General features: G+C 41.8%; 1 protein-coding gene across 2 annotated transcripts; it reads right to left on the reverse strand.

The window, feature by feature from the left end:
* Positions 1–1956: 1956 nt before the first annotated feature.
* Positions 1957–25397, reverse strand: LOC120048389 (high affinity nerve growth factor receptor-like). 2 transcript variants are annotated; one of them, XM_038994320.1, is made up of 17 exons: positions 24932–25397; positions 21087–21161; positions 20419–20490; positions 17103–17171; positions 16590–16744; positions 16196–16338; positions 15725–15863; positions 9644–9976; positions 9425–9445; positions 9100–9158; positions 8870–8972; positions 7757–7909; positions 7464–7594; positions 7176–7348; positions 5473–5722; positions 5077–5235; positions 1957–2916 (listed from the first exon to the last, which is right to left on the reverse strand). In XM_038994320.1, the coding sequence occupies exons 1-17, from the start codon at positions 25129–25131 to the stop codon at positions 2731–2733; spliced, it is 2421 nt and encodes an 806-aa protein (XP_038850248.1). In that variant the 5' UTR covers positions 25132–25397; the 3' UTR covers positions 1957–2730. The 2 variants fall into 2 exon arrangements, with proteins under 2 accessions (XP_038850248.1, XP_038850247.1); XM_038994319.1 differs by having other exon boundaries at positions 5467–5722.

Genomic DNA, 25397 nt, shown 5'->3' on the forward strand with positions numbered 1-25397 from the left:
AGCATCTCCCTTAATGACCATTTACTGTTAGTTCATATTCCAAAATGCTAATTGATAATTGATATCCCAATGCAATGCAAGTGATAGCCATGAAGAACACAAACTTTGTATGTAGTTTCTTTACTATGGTCTGGGCTATGCATATGAAAAATGAAGGATCTGATATAACTGCCTAACAATAGAAAGCTTTCTGATTAGTGCACTTGACTTGGCACAATAGGTTTCTCTATATTTTCACTCCTGCTGATTATATCACACAGCTTGAAAATGGAAAGATGGCGTCTCACTGTTCCAATACATCTTGAACATAATGGTAAAGCTGTTATTATCAAAATTGTAGATGTTTGAAATTTCACCTATGAAAAGTATGCTTGGGCTTGAAAATCACTGAGCCCCTTAAACTTCACTAAAGTAATTCAACTTTCCATGTTCTCAGGCAACAGTAAATCCCAGAAAGTATTCAGACCCCTTGACTTTTTCCACATTTTGTTACATTACAGCCTTATTCTAAAATGGATTAAATAAATAAAAATCCTCAGCAGTCTACACACAATACCCCACAATGACAAAGCACTTTTCTTTTTCTTTTTTACATTTTAGCAAATGTATTAAAATATAAAAACAGAAATGCCTGTTTTTACATAAGTATTCAGGTCCTTTGCTATGAGACTCGAAATTGAGCTCAGGTGCATCCGGTTTCCATTGAACATTCTTGAGATGTTTCTACAACTTGATTGGAGTCCACCTGTGGTAAATTAAATTGATTGGACATGATTTGGAAAGGCACACACCTGTCTATATAAGGTCCCACAGTTGACAATGCATGTCAGAGCAAAAACCAAGCCATGAAGTTGAAGGAATTGTCCGTAGAACTCAGAGACAGGATTTTGTTGAGGCACAGATCTGGGGAAGGGTACCAAAACATTTCTACAGCATTGGAGGTCCCTAAAAACACAGTGGCCTCCATCATTCTTAAATGGAAGAAGTTTGGAACCACCAAGACTCTTCCTAGAGCTGGCCGCCCGGCCAAACTGAGCAATCGGGGGAGAAGAGCCTTGGTCAGGGAGGTGACCAAGAACCCAATGGTCACTCTGACAGAGCTCAAGAGTTCCTCTGTGGAGATGGGAGAAACTTCCAAAAGGACAACCATCTCTGCAGCACTCCACCAATCAGGCCTTTATGGTAGAGTGGACAGTAGGAAGCCACTCCTCAGTAAAAGGCACATGACAGCCCCCTTGGAGTTTGCAAAAGGCACCTAAAGGACTCTCAGAACATGACAAACAAGATTATCTGGTCAGATGAAACCAAGATTGAACTCTTTGGCCTGAATGCCAAGCGTCACATATGGAGGAAACCTGGCACCATCCCTATGGTGAAGCATGTTGGTGGTGGCAGCATCCTGCTGTGGGGATGTTTTTCAGTGGCAGGGACTGGGAGACTAGTCAGGATTGAGGCAAAGATGAACGGAGCAAAGTACAATGGGATCCTTGATGAAAACCTGCTCCAGAGCGCTCAGGACCTCTGACTGGAGCGAAGGTTCACCTTCCAACAGGACAACAACCCTAAGCACACAGCCAAGACAACGCAGAAGTGGCTTCGGAACAAGTCTCTGAATGTCCTTGTGAGCCCGGACTTGAACCCAATCGAACATCTCTGGAGAGACCTGAAAATAGCCGTGCAGCAATGCTCCCCATCCAACCTGACAAAGCTTGAGAGGATCTGCAAAGAAGAATGGGAGAAACTCCCCAAATACAGGTGTGCCATGCTTGTAGCATCACACTAAAGAAGACTCAATGCTGTAATTGCTGCCAAAGGTGCTTCAACAAAGTACTGAGTAAAGAGTCTGTATACTTATGCAAATGTTTATTTCAGTTTTTTATTTGTAATAAATTTGCAGGAAAAAAATGTTAAACTATTTTTGCTTTGTCATTATGGGCTATTGTGTGTAGATTGATGAGGGGGAAAACGATTTAATCAATTTTAGAATAAGGCTGTAACGTAACAAAATGTGGAAAAAGTCAAGAGGTCTGAAAACATTCCCAAAGGCACTGTATAGTCTGCATTCCTCCAATCATGCAAAACCCTTCATCAGGACAACACCCATTCAGTCACACAATAAAACACTCACAGTAAACACTTGACAGGTCTTCGCTGGCTCATCCTTTTCCTCCCGCTCCCAGTCAGCGGCACACGGAGTTAGGGCTGGGTCGTCATGAGACGAGGCGAGCTGGGGTAGTAGGCAAAGCTGAAGCAGCATGGATGTTGCCAGTGTCCGTACAGTATGTCCAGCTTTAGGGTTAAGAAACAGTGACCAGGAAGTAGGAAGTAACCCCCATCTTCATAGTCTTCCCATCGCTTCAGGGTAAAGTTTCTCTGAGGCACAGATCTGGGATCAGCTTCCCCTCCCCCAATCCTATCTGTAACCATTAGTGGCCCAAAAATACCCAATATCAGCATCTAGGAGCAACTTCACCCTACTCCCTTCCCAACACAATGGTCCCTATCAGACCAGATCCTAGCTAAGTCTGACCTGAGCAAATATGCAATCAGAGGGGGTGTCGGTGTGTTTAAGACACATAGAGGTAAATGACTGCAATGCTTAGGTTCAGGATTGCCATCGCACAGTCCTTTACCTAACTCCCACCCCTTCCCAATACCCATCATCCCTGACCGTAAGTTCCCCTACTTCCCCTTGCCTGGACACTGCCCCAGCCCCAGACCTCCAAGCCTCTACCCCAGGATGTCCAGGTAGATAGGGGGGCTCTTGACAAGGGCAAGGAGGCGGCTGTGGATGTCCTTGATGACCAGCCTCTGCTGGGGCTCCCTTTGCCAGCAACCCTGCATCAGGCCGTGCACCTCTTTGGGGCAAGTGCGTGGTCTCTCCAGCTCCCGGCCCTGTGTAATGCACTCGATAGCCTGTGGGGGTGCAAATAGAGGCAGAGGGAGGGGGTTAGAATTAAAAGGTCTGCTAGCTACAGTAACTCCAGGTTTTTGCAATGCCTCTTTATTTGGGGCTATTACCGCAGGGTTTGAATGTTTTCATGATTGTCACTTTTCATTCATTTGACCAGACAAGCTCAAGCTACGCCAGAGAGCTTAAGGTGAAGACACTTGGGTAAGAACAATAAGTGGAGTTGTCAAGATGAGTCGACAACTTCTGCGCAATTCTGGAGAACGTTCTGTGAGAACCAAAGATGTTGCCTCTAATAAGCTGGTGATCTTTCAAAACAATGGAATGGTATTCATCAGAAAAATGTCAAATTGACACATTCTTGTCAAATTGTAAAATTTACACATTCTTACACTTGGCATGGCTCGATGCATTTATCACTGTCAAGAACTGAATTGCACTATGCCTATTCCCATTCAAGGACAGCCCTTGGCCCCACACCACACAAAGAGCCAGCAACTTAACCCTTTTAAAGAGTTCAATATCCCTAACCTAATCCAATGAACTGAAGAGACCTGTCAGCACTAAACCTCATGATACTATAATGCCCAGCTAGCACATTTGGGTCCTTGGAAGTTTTGGGAACGTACATTTTTGGTTTCCCATTGGTTCTGGGAACGAAGCCATACATTTCCTGACCAGTAAAGCAGAAAGTTTTTTAAACGTTATTAGATTTGAAGTGATAATTTTGCCTGATATTTTTAGGTTCTGAAAACGTTTTACTATAGTTCCCTGAAGGTTTTCCTCTGAGGTTTTATTAACATTCTCAGAACGGAAATTATAGGTTATTTGAAGGTAATTAAATAGCATTCTGAGTTTCAATAACACTGCTAGCTTAGAATCATTGTTTTGAAACTCCAAGCACAGATAGGACTCGTGGAAATGAATTTTCTTAGGCATTAATCATGTAAAAACACATGTATTTTTTATTGTGGCACAGCGTCAGTGAGATTCAAACCTATGATCTTCTGTTCTTCAGCCATGGAATTTGTCCACTGCACTACCAGGATGGAGCTAGCATGCCATGTTTTTTTACTTATACAAAGCTGTACATTTTTGTCATTTTAGTTTATAACTTTTAGGAAATGTTCTGTTAAAGTAATGAAACACCAAGAAAATAATGTTTTTTTGTAAAGTTTCTTAAAAGTGCTGAGAATGTTTCAAAGCAACTATCCTGCACCATTCCCAGAAACTTGTGGAAAGGTTGTATGCATAATAACCATAGGACAACCACACTCTTACCGAGCTCTAAGAAACATAAGGTTCTCAGAACATTGTGTGCATCTTCATAAGTGAACAAAAATGTATAGTGACTTTCCAAGATGGCCGCCCGTCTCCTTATCTCAGACCTAGATGAAGTGTTTGGGATGATTTATCCCTGCCTTCCCTAATTAGACGACATGATAATTACACATGTCCATCATTGGCGGGGAAGGATTAGGTTAACAAGGTTAAACGTCATTGGCCCTGGGCAAAGATGAGAGCCAATGAGATTAGAATTGAGTAGACGGGAAAATTGATCTACCCTCCACTTGAAAGGAAAGAGGGTTCTAGTCCATAATGGTGTGTTGCGGTCAGGACAGAGTCCACTTCTTGGGGTGCAACCTAAAAGGGTTGGACTGGGCCCGCCATGATTACTATGAAGTCATTGATTGGCTGTATAGCAGACGGGAAATCCTAGTGCTCTAGTCTCCTTCTATGATCAAACACTTCCCCCTCTATCCACTGGCTGAATGATGATGTGGTACCGTATTTACACTTTGCCTGGACACTGTTCCATTACTCAACTCAAATAGATATCAGAGTTATAGCTACTTCATTATTACTATGAATTTAGAAGGTTTTGATCACCAATACAAAGATACCACTTTCACAAAAAAAGGTAGGTGCTTATATTTGTCCTATTTCACATGTGAATTGGAAATGTGTTTTTGCATATCCCACTCTCCCTGAGACACCATCAGAGAGTAGGGTCACGGCCAGAGTCTGCCATTATGAACAGCACCTGGAGAAATGAGCGTTGCTCAATGGAACATCAACAGATTCTTCACCTTGTCAGCTCAGGGACTCGAACCGCCATTCTTTCAGTTACTGGCCCAATTCCTACCTAGTGCCCAGTTCCTTACCTCACTGTTGGAGAGCTGGTACCAGGGCTGTTTCCCATAGGTGAAGATCTCCCAGAGGACCACTCCAAAGCTCCAGATATCACTCTCCGTGGTGAACTTCCTGTACATGATGCTCTCCGGGGGCATCCAGCGAATAGGAAGCATCGTACGGCCACCCACCTGACAGGAGTGAGGTCAATGGTCATTCAATTGTACATTCATAGAATTATAATTAATATGACAATTGAGATGTACCATGCTACTTCATATGTGATAAGCCTATACATTGAAAATATCAATATGTATTTTTTTGTAACATAGAGTTGGATATACTCTTTTGTGAAATGTTACGTGACAATGACGTGTTAGATGACAAATCCCCACCCTAAAAAAGTATTTCACTACTTCCACCTTTACCCTGTAGTAGTCTGTGCTGTAGATGTCCCGGGACATGCCAAAGTCTCCTATCTTGACCATCAGACCCTCTCCCATATCTCCCACCAGGCAGTTGCGTGTGGCCAGGTCCCGGTGCACGAAGTGAAGGGAGGCCAGGTAGACCATGCCCGAAGCGATCTGGGCGGCGATGTGCAGCATCTGGGGAAGAGTGAGCTGGCCCAACGGGGGCATCTTCACCTCCTCCAGGATATGGGCATCTGGACCGTGCGCCCTGGAGGACACGGGGAGGAGAGGTCACGACCTTTCGAGTTTTACAGGCTTTTTGGTGAACGGCGTGTGACATACTTTGGCTGACATCCATCGGGACCCGTATTCACAGAGTCTCAGAGTAGTGTTTATATAGGATCACATAGCCTTTTAGATCATAATGAATATATGGACCGGAAGACCTGATCCTGGATCAGCGCTCCTAATCTGAGACTTTGTGATATGGGCCCAGTTCTCCCAGATTAATTTAGGCTTCTGATTGGTGCTTCGACGCATGAACTTTTGCACCAACCTAGTGATGCAATATCAACATACAGATGGATGATTACTGCATGCAATCTGCAGATGGAACATGTTGGATGTATACAAGATCTTTTAAGTGTAATAGAGGCGGTCAGCTAGAGACCAAGCCATAACAAAACAACTTAACAAGATGGTTAATAGGAAACATAAGGCTTGTTATACGCCTTGCATTCATTTGGAATAATTTGATTCCGAGATGCATGATAGCCTTACTCTTCAAACGTTCCACAGTTTCTCTCAATATGGCATCCACCCCACCCACTCTGACTTGTAGCTCACTCCCAATAAGCTCCTCGATGTGTCCATCAATCCTAATAGAAATGTGTCACTTGCAGGAAGTTATCTATTCTATCACTATTAGTTTAACAGGCAGGTGGTAGGGTAGACGAGCAGCTGCCTCATAGGCCAAGAGACACACATCCATTCTGTCTGCTTGGAAATGTGATTTCCATCTATCCATGAATCTGGATAGTGTGTGCTGTGTCTGTGTGCGCATTGAGTCTCCATTCCCAGTCTGGACCCACTGGACACCTGGCAGTGGCAGACATACACTGTCGATGTCTGTTTCAATGGTGTCTCAGAGTACGTCCCATCTACAGTATCAACGTGGTGCTCTGTCTGAGTGCTCAGTGAACATCTCTCCTGCATCCATGTTGGACCAGCCTTGTCTTTAGAACTTCAGAGTGTAGACAGGCTATGAGAAGTTCTGTGGTTGACGTGGATATCTTCAATGATATGATATCCGAAATGCATCTAAAATCACATATTCAGTCATCCCAGATCACAGAAAGGATTTGGTACTCCCAAAACGATGTGTCCTTAACCACTGCAACACATTGTTGGTCCAAGTGGTCCACCCCAAGTGGGTTGTTGTCTTGGGAACACAACAGGGTAGAGCAGTGAGGACGATGGTGTCTACAAGTGTGGATTGGCATAGAAACAGTTGCATTTGTGTGGTTCATCAAGGTCAATTAAGTGGCTTTGCTGAAGAGCAGTGGACACAACGTTGCAGAGATGTCAGAACCAAACCCTCGGCTTCTAAATAGTTACCATGCTGAAGCTAATTAGGAAGAAGTTAACAGGGGAAGGTTAGCATGGGCGGCCATGAGGTTATCCCTGTGGGGATTTAAGTAGGTTCTGTTTCTTTTCCATACCTGAGGAAGCGGTTGAGGTCTCCATGTCTCATGTATTCAAACACCATCGCCAGTGGCTCTCCGTCTGTACACACTCCATAGAAGCGAACAATGTTCTGGTGCTGGAGCACTGTGAGCAGCTCAGCCTCTCTCTGGAAGTCCTGCCGGGTCGACTCATTGGCATCCTTCAGAGTCTGACCACAGAGAAACACAGTCACGGGAGGATATGACATCATCACGTTTAGGAGGTCTAAACTTCATGTAATGCACCTCTGAAAGTGTGGCCATGGATGGAAGTCTCATGCATACCTTGATGGCCACCAGCATTTTGTCACTGTCCGGACTGAGGTTGGCACACTCTGCCAGGTAGACTTTGCCAAACGCCCCCTCACCCAATTCCCACTTCAGAACTACATCCTGTCTTTTGATGTGCTGCACACCTGTACATACAAAGAGAAAGGCTTTTAACATTGGGCCTTATGAAACATTGTAAGATCACTGCATTACCAACTTTATCTAGGGAAAAACATGGTAGATATTAAATGCAATCATAATGAAGTTAGCACGTATCCACTCCCTAGTTGTATTCCGATTCCACTCACACATGTCTTTGTCTTTGAAGATGCCACAGAAGTACTGGGGGTTCTCCACAAAGCTGGACATGCCAGAGTCGTCAGAGGAAGGAGGGCTGGCCCCAAAGTTCAGGAAACGCAGTGACACAGCAAGATCATCCTCTGTTCCCAAGACAGATGAACCTGGAGAGAGAGAGAGAGAGAGAGAGAGAGAGAGAGAGAGAGAGAGAGAGAGAGAGAGAGAGAGAGAGAGAGAGAGAGAGAGAGAGAGAGAGAGAGAGAGAGAGAGAGACCTGAATGTGATACATCCATTTATTTTTCAGCAATTTATGGATGCATTGTTCAGTAACAAAGAAAATGTTGGAAGTGGACGTCGGAGCAGTAAGCAACTACTGTATTTTCTGCAGACAGTATTAAAAATCGTAAAACCCACTCAACAAGAAAACCACAGAACCCCCAGAGCCCCTGATAGAAAATGGTGGATGGCAGCAAGCGAGGGGAAACGAGTTGGCCAGGAGGGGGCCCACTTAGGCAATCAGGCCCACTTAGGCACTTTCTGGGGGGGTCCGAGAGGACCTATCACGCCTTCAGTAGCTGGTCTCCATCAGTCTTCTTTAATGGCCCACGCTGCTGCTAGGGGCTCCTGACGCCGTTCACTGCTCTAATTAAGGCACTCTAACCGAGCTGTTGGGCTGACAGTGTGCAAAGTTACAGCCTGGCGGAAACCCTATTTTGCCTGGCCTCATGTGAATTACTTTTAGAAAGGAATACAATGCTTGCTGTGGAACTATTGGCAATTCCAAAGTGATAATGAAATAAATGAGTTGGCATTGTCGCTGGCTTTTGGTTGTTTCAGTTTGGAATGGATATGCATTTTCAAAGTCTTTACCGTTGGCAAAGTGTCATATTCTCCTGGGGTTGTCTCTTATTGAATTATCCAGACAGGGAAATGTCAGAATTCAGTCTCAACCCTTCACTTTCTAACAACTGAGGTGTTTTGAGAACAGCTAACCCATCACAGGTTGTTTCATAGCCGTCTTCTATGAAATCTCAAGTAACGTGTTGCTTCCTTGTTCAAAATGACAACCGACAGACACTACTGTGGTATTTGAAACACATTGCATAGTAGAGTGTGTCACTTACGGTGAATACCAAACTTGGACTGCTGGCCGCACTTGTTGATGACCAGTACCATAATGAGGAGGAAGGCGCAAGCAAACACAGCCAGACCCACTGCCACCGACACCTGCACAGAAACATAATTAGCATCAACATAGCTTAGCATAGCATAACAGAAATTTGCTAAAACATTTGCATTCCATACTGTATGTTATATTATTACTATGTTTCAGACCCATTGAATGGTGTCTCACCCCAAACACTCTGCTCTCCGTGTTCTCAGTGACATCCTCATTAGATTTGTTGGTGGGAACTGGAGGGAGCAGAAAAGGAATCATTAATGATGGATCGTTACTCACAAATCACCTTGATAACCACATATAAAGTATGCAAGACACGGACACAGTGTATAAAAAAAATGTTGGGGGGGATACGTGGAGTATCTGAAATCAACATCCTGGGTAATTTACACTCCACTACCTGTGATAAGTATTTTTTGTTCTCGTTAGGTACAGTTTAGAAAGTTATCTGTTTCTACAAGGTAATAATCACTGTCAAAATAACATTCAAAAGGTTTACCTGGATCACTTTCTTCAAGGACTGGCATGAAGAAAAGGAGAGGATGACAAATTTAGACTAAGTATACAGTACATACTGAACATTCAAGATGAGACTGTATCTAACATAACACAAGTTGGTGAATAGTGAGGGTCAGTATCAGTATCATTGAGATCCTATTAAATTACTATTATTATTATTATTATTATTATTCTATGACCTTTAATTTCAGACAATCACCTGGGATGATGCCCTCAGGATCAAAGGGGTCAAAGGGGTTGTCCATGAACATCCCCGTGGCCGTGGCTTGGTCCACGCCCAGTCTGTTCCCCACGATGATGGTGTAGAGGCCGTTGTTCAGGTGGGTGGGCTTGTTGAGAAATAGACAACCGTGCTTCACAGAGCCGTCGTCCGAGTCGGGAATGAACTGTGTGTAGGTGTAACGGCCCTCGGTCAGGTTAAAGCCGTTGAAAAGCCAGCGGATGGATGGCTCAGGGTTCCCGTCCACCTTAAAGGGGAAACACCAGTGGTGCTGTGGCTCGGCGTTGTGCAGGAATATGATTTTGGATGGAACTGGATGGACGACATGAGATGTGGTCCGTTAGGATGTGTGAGTGAGTAAGGCGATAAGGTGAAACAAAGGCTATTTCTGAATTCAGAACACTGGTCAACCTACTGTACAGTGAGCAATACCCTCAAAATCGTTGACAATAAATGTGTGTAAATCATTAAACATGATATTAGAATGAAATCACATTTAGCTGAAATAATTATCCACAAAGCTATAACCATAGTTATCTACACATAAATGATCTCTATGTGCTGAATTTTCAGTTTACCACATCCAACCTGTTTCAGACAAAGTTATTGGTTGGTCAATAGAAGGTACAGCCTCATCCAAGTGCCCTATACTGTAGGTTCCTCCTATGCGTTTCCATGAATCAATGTTCTTTCATCTGCACTGTCAACCTGTTGACCTGGTATGAATAATGAATCCAGGTTTTGTTAGGGCCCCTAACCACAAGAGCTACCTGGAAGCACGGAGCTGACAAGAAGCTACAGGAAATGGCTTCTTTAGATCGAAGACTATGCTGATGCAGAGAGACCCCTCACTCTGACAATTTCCACCAACCATTCCACTGCTCTTAACCTATGACCCTACTGCAGAAAATGCTGTGCTAAAGGGATACCAAGGCATTTGTTTCTTTCCTCTTGAGATTATCTCTGGAAAGAGATGCTAAAGACAGTCATGGACGGCAAAAAAATAGCACAATTAGCACAACCCATCAGGTTTGACTTAATGTCCCCAATTTAGTTAATAGTGAGTTAGAAAAGAGCCCAATATGAGCTTTGTTGAACTCTGTACGAAATGAAATAATAAATTATAGTTAACCGTTAAACGTTTTCTTCGTAGATTAGATTTGTTTGATTGATTCTTGCAATCGGTTTCTGGGGTGTAGTCTATATTTTCATTTTGATAAACCTTTTCCCAAACAAGTTAATTTTATATATATTACTGAATGGATGCTGCCTCTGCAGCACCAATCGCTTGAATCCCAGGAAGTGGTCAGACCAGCCACTCAACAGAGCAGAGCCCTGGCTGTAAACACCGCACTGATCGGGGAGCTAATTAAGGGTAATTAAAGGCTAGCGGTTAATGAGTGTCCATCCACCAGGGGGAATGATGTTGATAGATTAGCCGCGCTAACGCACTTACAGGCTGCCAATCACTCCGGATGAATACTGTGTTCCGGAGTAGGAGGGAGAAGTCCATTAGCCATGGCTCTTATCGAATCTTATCACGCTTATCAGCCCATTTTCCTCCCGACATTCATTAACTGTCCCTCGATGCTCATGCATTTGGCTGCAACTCTTTTTGGGATTTATTTTCCAATGAGTGTCACTGAGTTGGTGAAATGATATTGTTTGGCCAATATTTACTGTAATGTATTGCTAATGCATCAACGCACTCTCTTCTGTGGGATCACAGTTTGCAGAAATTCAGATATTTTTCAGTAGTAAAGCTGGGCTAAGGCAAAACCACAGTCTCTGACAGTATAATGTCTCTTCTATAATCAGATGTCTGTTTTGTTCTGTCATCTGTTTGAGGTCTTTGTCCGCGTAGGGTTGATAAATGAGAAAAATGCAACTATAAAAATAATGCATCACCAATGTAACGTTACAGTGATGTATTACCAATGCTGTGGCAACTCGTCATTCAGGGCAGGTGAGGCACCTGTTTTGAGCCCCACCTGTTTAGCTAAGAATATATACATATACAGTACCAGTCAAAAGTTTGGATACACCTACTCATTCAAGGGTCTTTCTTTATTCTTTACTATTTTCTACATTGTTGAATAATAGTGAAGATAACAAAACTATGAAAAAACACATGGAATCATGTAGTAACCAAAAAAGTGTTAAAGAAATATACAAAATATATTTTATATTTGAGATTCTTCAAAGTAGCCACCCAGAGTGTGCAAAGCTGTCATCAAGGCAAAGGGTGGCTACTTTAAAGAATCTCAAATCTCAAATATGTTGTATATTTGTTTAACACTTTTTTGGTTACTACATGATTTCATATGTGTTATTTCATAGTTTTGATGTCTTCACGATTATTCTACAATGTCGAAAATAGTACAAATAAAGAAAAACCCTTGAATGAGTAGGTGTGTCCAAACTTTTGATTGATACTATATATATATACAGTTGAACTCTGAAGTTTACATACACCTTAGCCAAATACATTTAAACTCAGTTTTTCACAATTCCTGACGTTTAATCCTAGTAAAGATTATCTGTCTTAGGTCAGTTAGGATCACCAATGTATTCTAAGAATGTGAAATGTCAGAATAATAGTAGAGAGAATTATTTATTTCAGCTTATATTTCTTTCACCACATTGCTAGTGGGTCAGAGGTTTACATATACTCAATTAGTATTTGGTAGCATTGCCTTTAACTTGTTTAACTTGGGTCAAATGTTTCGGGTAGCCTTCCACAAGCTTCCCACAATAAATTGGGTGAATTTTGGTCCATTCCTCCTGACAGAGCCTACAGGTTTGTAGGCCTCCTTGCTCGCACACGCTTTTTCAGTTCTGCCCACACATCTTCTATAGGATTGAGGTCAGGGCTTTGTGATGGCCACTCCAATACCTTGACTTTGTTGTCCTTAAGCCATTTTGCCACAACTTTGGAAGTATGCTTGGGGTCATTGTCCATTTGGAAGACCCATTTGCAACCAAGCTTTAACTTCCTGACTGATGTCTTGAGATGTTGCTTCAATATATCCACATAAATTTCCTCCCTCATCATGCCATCTATTTTGTGAAGTGCACCAGTCCCACCTGCAGCAAAGCACCCCCACAACATGATGCTGCCACCCCCGTGCTTCCCAATTGGGATAGTGTTCTTCGGCTTGCAAGACTCCCCCTTTTTCCTCCAAACATAACAATGGTCATTATGGCCAAACAGTTCTATTTTTGTTTCATCAGACCAGAGGATATTTCTCCAAAAAGTACGATCTTTGTCCCCATAGTCTGGCTTTTTTATGGCAGTTTTGGAGCAGTGGCTTCTTCCTTGCTGAGCGGCCTTTCAGGTTATGTCGATATAGGACTCGTTTTACTGTGCATATAGATACTTTTGTATCTGTTTCCTCCAGCATCTTCACAAGGTCCTTTGCTGTTGTTCTGGGATTGATTTGCACTTTTCGCATCAAAGTACGTTCATCTCTAGGAGACAGAACGGGTCTCCTTCCTGAGTGGTATAATGGCAGCGTGGTCCCTTGGTGTTTAAACTTGCGTACTATTGTTTGTACAGATGAACGTGGTGCTCCCAAGGATGAATGCTCCCAAGGATGAACCGGACTTGTGAAGGTCTACAATTTTTTTTCTGAGGTGTTGGCTGATTTCTTTTGATTTTCCCATGATGTCAAGCAAAGAGGCACTGAGTTTGAAGGTAGGCCTTGAAATACATCCACAGGTACACCTCCAATTGACTCAAATTATGTCAATTAGCCTATCAGAAGCTTCTAAAGCCTTGACATGATTTCCTGGAATTTTCCAAGCTGTTTAAATGCACAGTCAACTTAGTGTATGTAAACCTCTGACCCACTGGAATTGTTATACAGTAAATGATCAGTGAAATAATCTGTCTGTAAACAATTGTTGGAAAAATTACTTGTGTCATGCACAAAGTAGATGGCCTAACCGACTTGCCAAAACTATAGTTTGTTAACAAGACATTTGTGGAGTGGTTGAAAAACAAGTTTTAATGACTCCAACCTAAGTGTATGAAAACTTCCGACTTCAACTATATATATATATATATATATGTGTCCTTTGACAGCTCTTTGGTCTTGGCCATAGTGGAGTTTCGAGTGTGACTGTTTGAGGTTGTGGACAGGTGTCTTTTATACTGATAACAAGTTCAAACAGATGCCATTAATACAGGTAACGAGTGGAGGACAGAGGAGCCTCTTAAAGAAGAAGTTACAGGTCTGTGAGAGCCAGAAATCTTGCTTGTTTGTAGGTGACCAAATACTTATTTTCCACCATAATTTGCAAATAAATTCATTAAAAATCCTACAATGTGATTTTCTGGATTATTATTTCTCATTTTGTCTGTCATAGTTGAAGTGTACCTATGATGAAAATTACAGGCCTCTCTCATCTTTGTAAGTGGGAGAACTTGCACAATTGGTGGCTGACTAAATACTTTTTTGCCCCACTGTATATATACTGTATACAGTGCATTCAGAAAGTATTCAAACCCCTTGACAAAGTACAGAGAGATCCTTGATGAAAACCTGTTCCAGAGCGGTCAGGACTTCAGACTGGGGCGAAGGTTCACCTTCCAACAGGACAACGACCCTAAGCACACAGCCAAGACAACGCATGAGTGGCTTCAGGACAAGTCTCTGAATGTCCTTGAGTGACCCAGCCAGAGCCCAGACTTGAACCCGATCGAACAGCTCTGGAGAGACCTGAAAATAGCTGTGCAGCAACGCTCCCCATCTAACCTGACAGAGCTTCAGAAGATCTGCAGAGAAGAATGGGAGAAACTCCCCAAGTACAGGTGTATCATGCTTGTAGCGTCATACCCAAGAAGACCTGAGGCTGTAATCGCTGCCAAATGTGCTACAACAATGTACTGAGTAAAGGGTCTGAATACTTATGTAAATGTGATATTTCAGTTATTTTATTTTTATAAATGTGTAAACATGTCAAAAAAACTGTTTTTGCTTTGTCATTATGGGGTATTGTGTGTAGATTGATGAGTAAAATCAATTTTAGAATAATGTAATTTTTTTATTTAACCTTTATTTAACTAGACAAGTCCGTTAGGAACAATTCTTATTTACAATGACGGCCTAGGAACAGTGGGTTAACTGCCTTGTTCAGGGGCTGAACGACAGATTTTTAGCTTGTCAGCTCAGGGATTCAATCCAGCAACCTTTCAGTTACTGGCCAAAAGCTCTTACCACTAGGCTACCTGCCACCCCAGTAAGGCTGTAACATAACAAAATGTGGAAAAAGTCAAGGTGTCTGAATACTCTCCGAATGCACTGTAGATATATATGCCCCGTTTATTTATCCTACTGTTCTGAACTGGTGTACAGAGAGAATACTCTGAGAACTACCCATGTTCTGAATTCTGTCGCTGTACATTTCAAAAGTGTTGAACAAATAGTTATATTGACAACGTCCGTCTTAGCTGGCTCGTTAATGTCTTAATCGAAATTATGGATTGCCTCTTATTCGCTTATGAGGCTAAATGAACTGTTTGGCTGCCAGACGAGCCTCTGCTGATAGCCAGGTGTAACGATGGTAAGGATTCACACTACGGTGCTGAAAAGAAAACTCTGCTGTTGGAACAGAAGACTCTAACAGTTTGTGAGCACCGTTTGTCACCGCTATAGTGAAATTAATGTATTGTTTAGTGTTGTGTTATGTAGTGGCTTTGCTGGTATGCATCAACAAAAAAATTATAAATGTTTGCTCCACCAAGATTTCCATGCTAAAATCGCTACTGTAGTTATGTATTATTGAGTGACAACTGATAACAATAATAATCTAAACAAAAGACCTGTGGCATGTTAAAGCAAAGTGACAAGGTGGGCTTATTTTTTGCCACAATTATTAGTACAAAGTATTTCATTCTGGGGAATGAATGTCTGGCTATACACATTGCTGCGAGAGAAAAATTGACCAAAAATTTCTCTCCCTCTACCTCTCCTGCTTTCATCGCAGTATGACAGCTCTCACTGAGTCTTTTATCTTTCAACACCCTGACAGCTTTAATAGTTCATTGGCACTCACATTCAATGTCCAACGTCACTTTCTCTTCCCCAGGCCCGGCCCGGTTCTCTGCCTCACAGGTCAAGTTGTGCAGGTTGTCTTCTGAGGACATATTCCACAGCTGCAGCTCCAGCTCCAAAGTGGAGCCCCAGAACCTCTCCTGCAGATGGAACAAGACGCAGAGGACAGCAGGGGTTTAGCTACACATGACAGTTTATAACAATCATGGAGACATCTGAGATGCAAGCAGAGTCTGAATGATCATGACAACGTACACGATAAGGAATCCTAAACACACCATAATACTATTTTAGTTTTAGTTCTGAATATTCCTTCATATATGACCCTGATCCTGTTACTAGAGTTTGTATTTGAACAGATGTTAGGCATATTAAGGGGAACAAAAAGTGCATTGTGCAATATCTCTGAAAAAACACTGCTCTAGCAGGTTTTCCCCAATCAGTATGTCCAGGTGACATCATCACTCAGTACCTGTACAGTATAGCGAGACAGCAGTTTATTCGTGCGCCACCTCACTACAGGCATGGGCACTCCTGTCACCTGACACACAAATGTCAGGTTGCCACCCTCCTGGACCTTGGTGTTGGCATGGACAATGGCGACATCCGGTACAGCTGCAAAACAATGGACCGAGAATGGGTTGGAAAATCTATTGTTTGGCCTGGGGTACTAAATGTTGATAATGACGTTTAATAGCAATCCTATCAGCAATGCCACTAATGCAATTAAGTCTAATAAAGCCTTGTCAGACTATTTCCACAATGATTGAACTATACGTGTATATGATATTCATACATATATTACTTTGTAATAATAAAGTACAATTTATCTCTAAACTGAGTAAAAATGGATCAATTCAACTCACTGCAATTCTCCATCTCTAAGGAGTCCAACCGTAGGGCATGGCCATTGGAGAAGCATTGTAGCGGTTGGTTGTCGAGGTCACTGTGGTCGTTAAGCTGCCATTGCTGCAACCAATGGATATCACAGGAGCACTCAAGGGGGTTGTCCCTCAAAACCCTGAAAGAGAACACAGAGAAAATCGGTCTCTTTTGTCCGAAAGTTTTCTCTCAATTGTGTAACCTTCTTGTTCTTTCTAAAGGTCTATACAAAGTATTCGAGGTCATTATTATCAAAGACGCACACAGAAAATAGAACATTCTAGAATTAATAGAGTGAATAGAGAGAAAAAACTCCATATAGAAAAGAATTCATCAGTGAAATATGTGTTGAAAATTCTCTGCAATCAGTTCCAAAACAGAGTGGAATGGGTCTATTTTGCTCATACAAAGTGACCATCTTTGAGTTGATAGTTCAGTCACAGGTTGACTAGTTGAAGAGAGTACAGAAGTGATGTTCTGAGTGGTGTTTTACTCACAGGTTGAGCAGGGGAAGAAAATGGAACACCTTCCAACTGATATGCTCCAGGGAGTTAGAAGCCAGGTTTCTGTGTGATACAATAAGGAGACAACATCCATCCAACAGGACATTCAGCATATAAATGGCAAAAAATCTAAATACAGTATTATACAATTTGTTGTTGAGCCTATGATTCCCCCCCTCTTTTCACCCATGTTAAGTTTTGCATAAGAATGGTCTGTGCATGGCAAACAGCTCAATATTTAAAACAAAAGAGAGCATTTTGTTTTTGCACTGTTTCCATGTGCTCGTCTTTGGACGCCCAACGTGTCAAGAGTCCTCACATTCACCCACAAACAATCAGCAGTCATTACAGCCTGGCTGTTTGTTATGTTTACACATGTCTTTGTTATATCTATTCAAATAAGTTTTTCTGTTCTACCGTGTGTCTGACACCTGTTTGTTTTCTCAAACGCTGCCATAAATGAGGAGAAAAATCCAAGTCTGTAATAGACTTTTTTGTGTTATCTATAATATTTTTGGGGGGATGAAGTAAATAAACATCCATCTGGAGAGATGGTTTTGTAAAATGTATGTTTTTATGTTGTTGAAATGAATCATATTGAACTAATCCCAAGATATGTTCACTCACTGCAGAACAATGCGGACCTGCTTAGAATTACTCTCTGCGTGGACACATTAGTGCCTCCAAATATACTCTGCTCAATTACCCAAGCAAGTCTTTTACATCAAGTGCTACATTCACAAACATCATTAGCACACCTTGTCTCACCGTTCTGTACATTAGGTGATTAGCCCAAACACTTCTCTGAGACGGTGGGTGCTATACTTGGCCATCGATCACTACTAGAGTGCTCAAGTTATATTAGCCTGATGATGCTGCTTGTACTTGTAAGAGGAGAAAGGAGAACAGGTTTTACTATATCAAATATTGTGTATTAGGAGTATGAGGTTAATTAATTTGATAAAAAATATGAAATATTGCGGGCGATTAGCAGTGGATTTCTGAGGCATATCACTGCTAAGATATGCTATCCCCTATGTATCCCTATTGTATCTTTTTAAACGTGCTGCAGATCACCATGACTGCTCTAAAATGCTTCTGCTGCTGACTGAGGGTGTAAATAAAACCTCTCAGAAGATGACAGCAGACCACACTGGGGAGTCCGCTCATGCAACCGATACATATTCACTCTGGCAGGTCCAATGGGGGCCAGCAGGGGTTCAATTATTTGTTTTCCTTGCTCCCAAAAGTTCATGTCAGATGGGTTAGCCATTGGGGCTTATCTATTACCAGCTCGATTCCTCCCAGGCCACAGGGGGAGGGAAGATGGCCGGGAATGGCAGCTGCTCCTAGCATCTTAATTTATAAACTGGGTGGTTCGAGCTCTGAATGCTGATTGGCTGACAGCCATGGTATATCAGACCGTATACCATGGGTATGACAAAACATGTATTTTTACTGCTGTAGTTACGTTGGTAAGCAGTTTATAATAGCAATAAGGCACCTCTGGGGTTTGTGATATATGGCCAATATACCACGCGTTGCGTTGCGTCGTGTGTACGAACAACCCTTAGCTGTAGAATATTGGCCATATACCACACCTCCTCGGGCCTTATTGCTTAAATATCTTAAGGATCAAGGAAGGGGGTACAGTATCAGAGCCCCCCCCCTCCATGTTCTCACCCGTTTTGGGTGGGGCTCTCAGTCTAAGACACACATCTGTTACACCCCACAGCCCCCTCTTTGAAATATTGATTAAGCGATAATGGACCCTTAGTGGAGTGTATTTATTATGCAGCAGTTGTCGATAATCCACCAAAATGAGCGAGTAAATGGTGACTGGTGGAAGTCTTCTCCGATTTCGCCAGAACCCTTTCAGAGCCCTTCCCACTACACCCCCTCCTCCTCCCAAACCGCCTGTCTTTCAGATTAACAACATCGGACATGTCACACACGTTTAGTAAGATGATGAGGACAAGATGGTGGAGATAAGGGTCAGCTACTGATGGAGGGATGATTGCCATGGATACAGGCAATATTGGGGAAGCTACTCTGAAAATATTGTTTACCAAGCTACCAATTACTTCACACTGTAAGAAGTTAAGCTACACTAAAGCTATCGTTAAGAAAAACATAGTTTGCTTAACTAAAGTTACTTTGAAGAAGTAGTTCACTACATCCATACTACATTGTGTGGAAATTAACATATCTAAATCGGAAATGTCATAGACTACAAATTGCAAGAACAGTTCACTCTGGGATCAGATGTTAACAGAATTAAGGGGTTATATTACCAACCACAGTTTTAGTTGGTATCCTATTAAAAACTAAAACAGTGCTTTAAGTGAGAATTAGGCAGGTCTGATAACGAAAAAGTAAGGAAATTCTTGCCTACTTCACCCATATTTTGTTTTATTTTCGCAAAAGAAAGTTGTGTGTAGTTCCAGTAGTTAGCTGCACCCCTACCTGATTCAAATGGCATTGACTACTGAAAACACTACCAAGATTTGAATTTAGTTCAACTACAACCAAGTTACTGCTAAATGTAGTTAAATTACTAGTTGTACAACATGTAGTTCACTACTCTCCAACACTACATATGGGCAACACTAATGCTAGTTTGTAGTTGTTCTTTTTCAGTGTGCTGTATAGTGTGTCTTTAGAAGGTAGTTGAAGGATTCCATTTGTGAGAAAGTTTGTATCACAGTGTTAGAAACACAAACATCAGAAAAATAATCTACAATTCACCCATCAGTGTTTGTTTTTCTAAAATAATTGATTATAAACGTTCTAACGAGTGGAATCCAAATCATTTCAATATGCTAAAAGTGGTCCAATATGTGGTGCATTGATTGTGACTACATTTGTAAAAACAGGTTGGTCTACATTGTGTCAACCCAATCCTTTTAACTTTAAATTGAAATGGCATGTTTCTTGTAAAACAAATTTAAAACACTGTTAAAGATGTAAGAATCTCAGGTAAGAATCTGTCCCGCATGGCCCACTACTGTTGAGCCTCTGATACTATACCAATGCATTTTGTGCCTTAATAACTTACACAGTGTCATTGTTGAATAAAATGGTATCAAATGAATTATGATTACATTTCAGTCATTTCAATCTGTATTTCAGCAGAAATCTATTGTTATGCAATTGTTATATTTTTGCAGTGACTCTGCTGAATAATAAGCTCAAGATCTCAAGGCTCGGGAGGCTTCCCCTTAATTGACAGCAACAAAGAGCTTGACCCAAGAATGGGTCGAGACATGACAAGGAAAGACAATCCCTTTGTAAAACCAAGGACACTTACACATATTGGAGCTTGAGGTTGTGTTGGAAAGCATTAGCCGAGATGTACGCCAGCCTGCAGAACGTGACCGTGCTGGGGGGTAGAGACACGACAGACAAACAAAAGACAGAACAGGAAGTGTGAATCACTGATTATGCTACTAATTAGCCACAGTAAACCCATAGTGTGTATATTAGCCAGTCTGTATTAGCTGTATTAGTTAGCGCCAGTCTGTATTAGCTGTATTAGTTAGCGCCAAACCATTTCCTTTCTTTGAATACGGTAGTGGTAAGGTACTCAGAAGAAGGGTTGAAATGAAATTACTGTACAGGACTGCAGGTTATGGTGCAGAATAATGGCCAATGGGCAACACAGGAGGTTTACCCCCTTGATTGAAAGAGCCATAAAGGGAATGAAATGTTGAGCTGTAAAGTTTAGTACTGCAGATTGCTATAACAAGGTAGAGGGCACATTGGAGAGGATGAATAGGGAGGGCTTATGTACTACAAGGTGGAGTGTAGAGAAGACTACTCACTCAATGACAGGACCAACCAAACATTTAAAGCCAAGTCATTCAAATCAACTGCTAGGTGTATTGTAGAACATTTTGCTACAAACAGACATCTACAAAAAATAATACAGCATTAGAAAAATACTGTACATATTACAAATTATGCAAGGTTACTCACAGATTCTTCAACTCTCTATAATTGGCAAGGTCTACTTCTGTAATGTTCTCCAGGTCGGTTTGATTTTCGATGTAACTGGGTAATGAAACAAAAAAGAAATACAATGTAAAAATTAAAAGGAAACATTTAATTATGGCATTCAGAGTTGATTTGAGTAAAAAATAAAAAAAAGCAACAAAAAAAACACTGAAAAGTAAAATACAAAAATACTGTCTAGGAACAATGAGCTGCGTAGGCCTATTATAAACAACAAAACAAAATGCTTGAATGGAAAATTATCTTTATTGTTATCAATTATTTTTACCCACAGCAATCCAGACCAAGCAGGACAGTTAATATAATGACCAATAGAAAAGGGTTTACATGTATTAAACGTGATGAAAGCCCTAAAAAGGTACTGAATTGACACAGTACAGCAAAGAGTATTATATTTTATAGTGAAATTCATGAGTGCATTGTCCAAACCATGGGCCTTTGTGGGCAAGAGCCTGACAACTGATAGCATAACCACACCAAGGCAGATGCAAAGAAAACAAACCACAAAGCTAATATCAAAACTAAATATACTGTAGAGAAGACTTGGAAAAAACATTTGTCTTCTTGTGAGACACTCAGTTGACATTGCTGATGGTAAATTCTTTTAAATGAGTAATTTTCCACTTTTCCAGACGAACCTATTATTTCACGAGAGGACAGTATGTCAACTCAACACTCATTTAACACAAGGTCACTTTACTCTTGAACTACAGTATCTTGAACCCCTTTGTATGTTCAATCTTAGAACAAAAATGTGATATCTAGAACCTAAAAGGGTTCTTCGGCTGTCCCCATAGTAGAACCCTTTGAAGAACCGTTTTGGTTCCAGGTAAAACCCTTTTTTGGGTTCCATGTACCCCTACACAGAGGGTTCTACATGGAAATGAAAAGGGTTCTTCTATGTGACAGCTGAAGAATCCCTTTCGAATCCATTTTTGTAAGAGTGTACAGATGTAGGATATAATTTGAGCCAGTTTGCTACAGCAGGAAAATAATCTTGCAGCAACAGAAAATGTGAATTATTATGCAGATTATAATTATTGGAAATTTTTTAGGTGTTGATACATTTTCCATAAGGGAAAATCAAGTCTGAAATGTCTAAATGTAATTACAAACTTCAGAAGCCTTTTTAAACCTCAAATACACCACAAGTTGAACATTTCCTGCATTGCATAAAAGTTATTCTGCAACAGGGTGATCAAATTAAGATCCTACATGTGTACACGACGTGGCCAGAAAAGTTAATTTTTATGTGGACTGTTATATAGCATCTATGATATTTCACCATTACTGTATCAATAACCATAAGTAAAGCAGCATAAAAGGACCAAGGGGAAAATATTTTCCTTCACTTGAACAATTTTATCAAGAGAAATTACAAGCTTTTTTCACATAGCCAAATATGATAGCTTAAAAAAGCAGCACTCAACCCTTTTTCATGACAATACCTGGGAAATTTGTCCTATATTTTCATTTGTGTCTGGTTGACATGACGACCGATAACCAGATTACAACCAGGTGAAGACTTCTCTTTCTGATCACTAAAATTGTCCTTTTACAGTCAGTATACAACCTGACCATGACGTAACAAAAGACATCAGCCAGACATCATTGCAGCCAGTTTTGCCCGCTGGGCAATGCCCCAAACATCTCCATCACCAAATATTTCCTTCTTTAACAGTGGGGCACTATTGTTTCAGTCTGTCACTACGCAACACAGATATTTATTTGATCCACGGAGCAGTAATGTAATTGCAGGGCAGGTGGAACGAGAATCAGCAATTGCCCCTATGCTTATTGGATTGAGCCAAGTGGGTCATATTTCATCTAGTGTTCTCAGGCGGGCATTTGCTGCAAATTCGCAAAATTTCATTTATAACTTAACAAATTAGGAATTTGGGCCCCTGTTCCACAGTTAATGGTTCCTTGTTTGTTCCGCTGAAACACATGCCGGAAGAGCAGCTCTTGCTTATTGATTGAATTGATTCAGAATGAATTTAGCAGCTCTGCTGGAGTTCTAAGTAACACGTTTTGCCACAGGTACTGAGAAGAGAGAGAGAGAGACGGAGAGACGGAGAGACAGAGTAACAGAGAGAAAGAAAGAGAGAAAGAGAGAGCCAGAGACAGACAGACGGAGAGAGAGAGAGAGAGAGAGAGAGAGAGAGAGAGAGAGAGAGAGAGAGAGAGAGAGAGAGAGAGAGAGAGAGAAGTAGAGGTATAGAGGGTGAAAGTCAAGTACTAGCTGGACATGCTGTAGATGCAGTCTCCCCCTTAACAAGCCAGATCGAGTGTTAATTGTTGAGAGCAGTAGAGAGGAACAAAGACAGAACAGCATGGGATTACAGCAAACGGCATTTAGTTCTGTGTTTCATTTTCAGTACTGTATTGCCTAAGTATAAAGCCATTTTCCAATTATCTGAAAAGAGTGGACAAAAGTGTGTACTGTAAAGTAAAAGATAACTCCTAAAAGATGCATCCTCCAGCTTTTGTATAGTTTCAGGCAGTTTTGAAAGTGGTGCGCATGAGCTAAAAGTGGTCCCCGTTTATTGTGTACTACGTCATCTAATTGTGTACTATGTCATCCATTTTGTGTGACATGTTACACATTTTTCAATTGGTATGATATCATATGAATGTTGCAATTCGTGTGATATGTAACAAATCCAACTCATGCAATATGAATCTGGATCCCGTAGTGCATATTTAGGTGGAGTGTACTGTGTACCCGTTAAAATATTATATATGTGTCTCTTCTATGGCAGTTTTATTTAAGTATATATACTCTGTTGGCTAATAGTCCTTCAGGGAACCACAAGCCTCCTGTACAACAACATGTTCTCAACAGGTTTGTGAGGATGACCCTCACCAGGCAAGGATGTATGTATCTGAACACCTTGCTGCTATAGTGCCTCTATGACTGTTTGCCGTCACCAAGGCAGAGTATCAGTGAAGCAGTATCAATATCAACACAATCCCACAGACCTGATCACTCCACTACCACCAACTCTGCTCTTATCGACAGTGTTCCCTTACAGCGCATCGCTCCCCAGTTCAGCCTGTGCGAAACCACCAGACACAAGATCAAACAGACTCTTTAACCCCAACTCAAAGCGGGGGAGTTCAGTTCGATGAGTTCTTTGAGTGGAATTTGTTCACTGGAAACAGAAATTGAGAAACTCCAGTTGTACAAATCATGGAAAGAGGACTAAGAGTAGAAGTCTCTGATAAGATTTAAGACGGATCATCTCCGGATACATACTTTGATACATACTCTTTGAATCTCATGGACTTTTCATCTTTAATAAGTGTAAGAACAGTTCTGTGAAACGTCACAAAAAGTGCCTGCACAGAGTGTCTTTTGCCAATCTAATTTGCAGAAGCAATCATCAAAGCAAGAACACCAATCAAATAAAGTCCGTTATCTAACCAGCTCATCACCATACTAACACACACTGAAGGCCAGTGGTCATACAAAATGTACTCAATCCATAGGGTTACATAATTCCCCTTTCCAATCGCCTTGATTAAACTCCCTACTGGACTATATTCACCATCTCCTATTAAGACATGTATTTGTTGTTCCACACCCAGCATTGCTTCAAACAGCTCAAGCTGGTCACGCAACCAACGTCAGATCATCAAAGCAACAGATGAACCATTATGCCAACCCAACTCATTATCGACACTGCCAGACACCCCATCCAAGACTGAGCCAACAGATAGATAAGCAGAACACTTGACAAACACACACAACAAACCCAGCAGACCCAATCAACCAACCAGCCATCCAAGCAACCAACTGCACTCACATTTCCGTGACGTTCTCGCTCTCCTGTAGTGCCAACGCGGGTATAGTGGCAATGCCATTGGGCTCCAGGCACTGCAGCATGGCGAAGGAGCACCGGCAGGCGGATGGGCACCCTCCCAGGGCTGGCACTGCCAGGGTGATTGCAAGTAGAACCAGGGCCAGTGGGGCTGCCCATGGAGCGGAACCCACAACCACTGCCATGATGATGGAGATTGCGGAGGGGCAGCTCAGAGAGTTGTCAGTGCAGACTGAGACAGAGTAGGACTAAACAGGAGAACAGACTGGGAGGCACCACACAAAGCAGATCTTCTCTGGGCTGACTCGCAGGGTTGTGATCCCAGCCAGGAGTCTCTGGTATTGAGCCACAGCAGCAGCGAGCAGCAGGAGCGAGGCAGGCAAGGGGCCCTGGGGATGCTGGTGGGCTGCAGCCTCCCCACCCTCACTCCCTCCTCCCTTCTCCCTCTCTC

This window comes from Salvelinus namaycush, chromosome 5 (genome assembly GCF_016432855.1).
Source record: "Salvelinus namaycush isolate Seneca chromosome 5, SaNama_1.0, whole genome shotgun sequence".
Classification (NCBI taxonomy): Eukaryota; Metazoa; Chordata; class Actinopteri; order Salmoniformes; family Salmonidae; genus Salvelinus; species Salvelinus namaycush.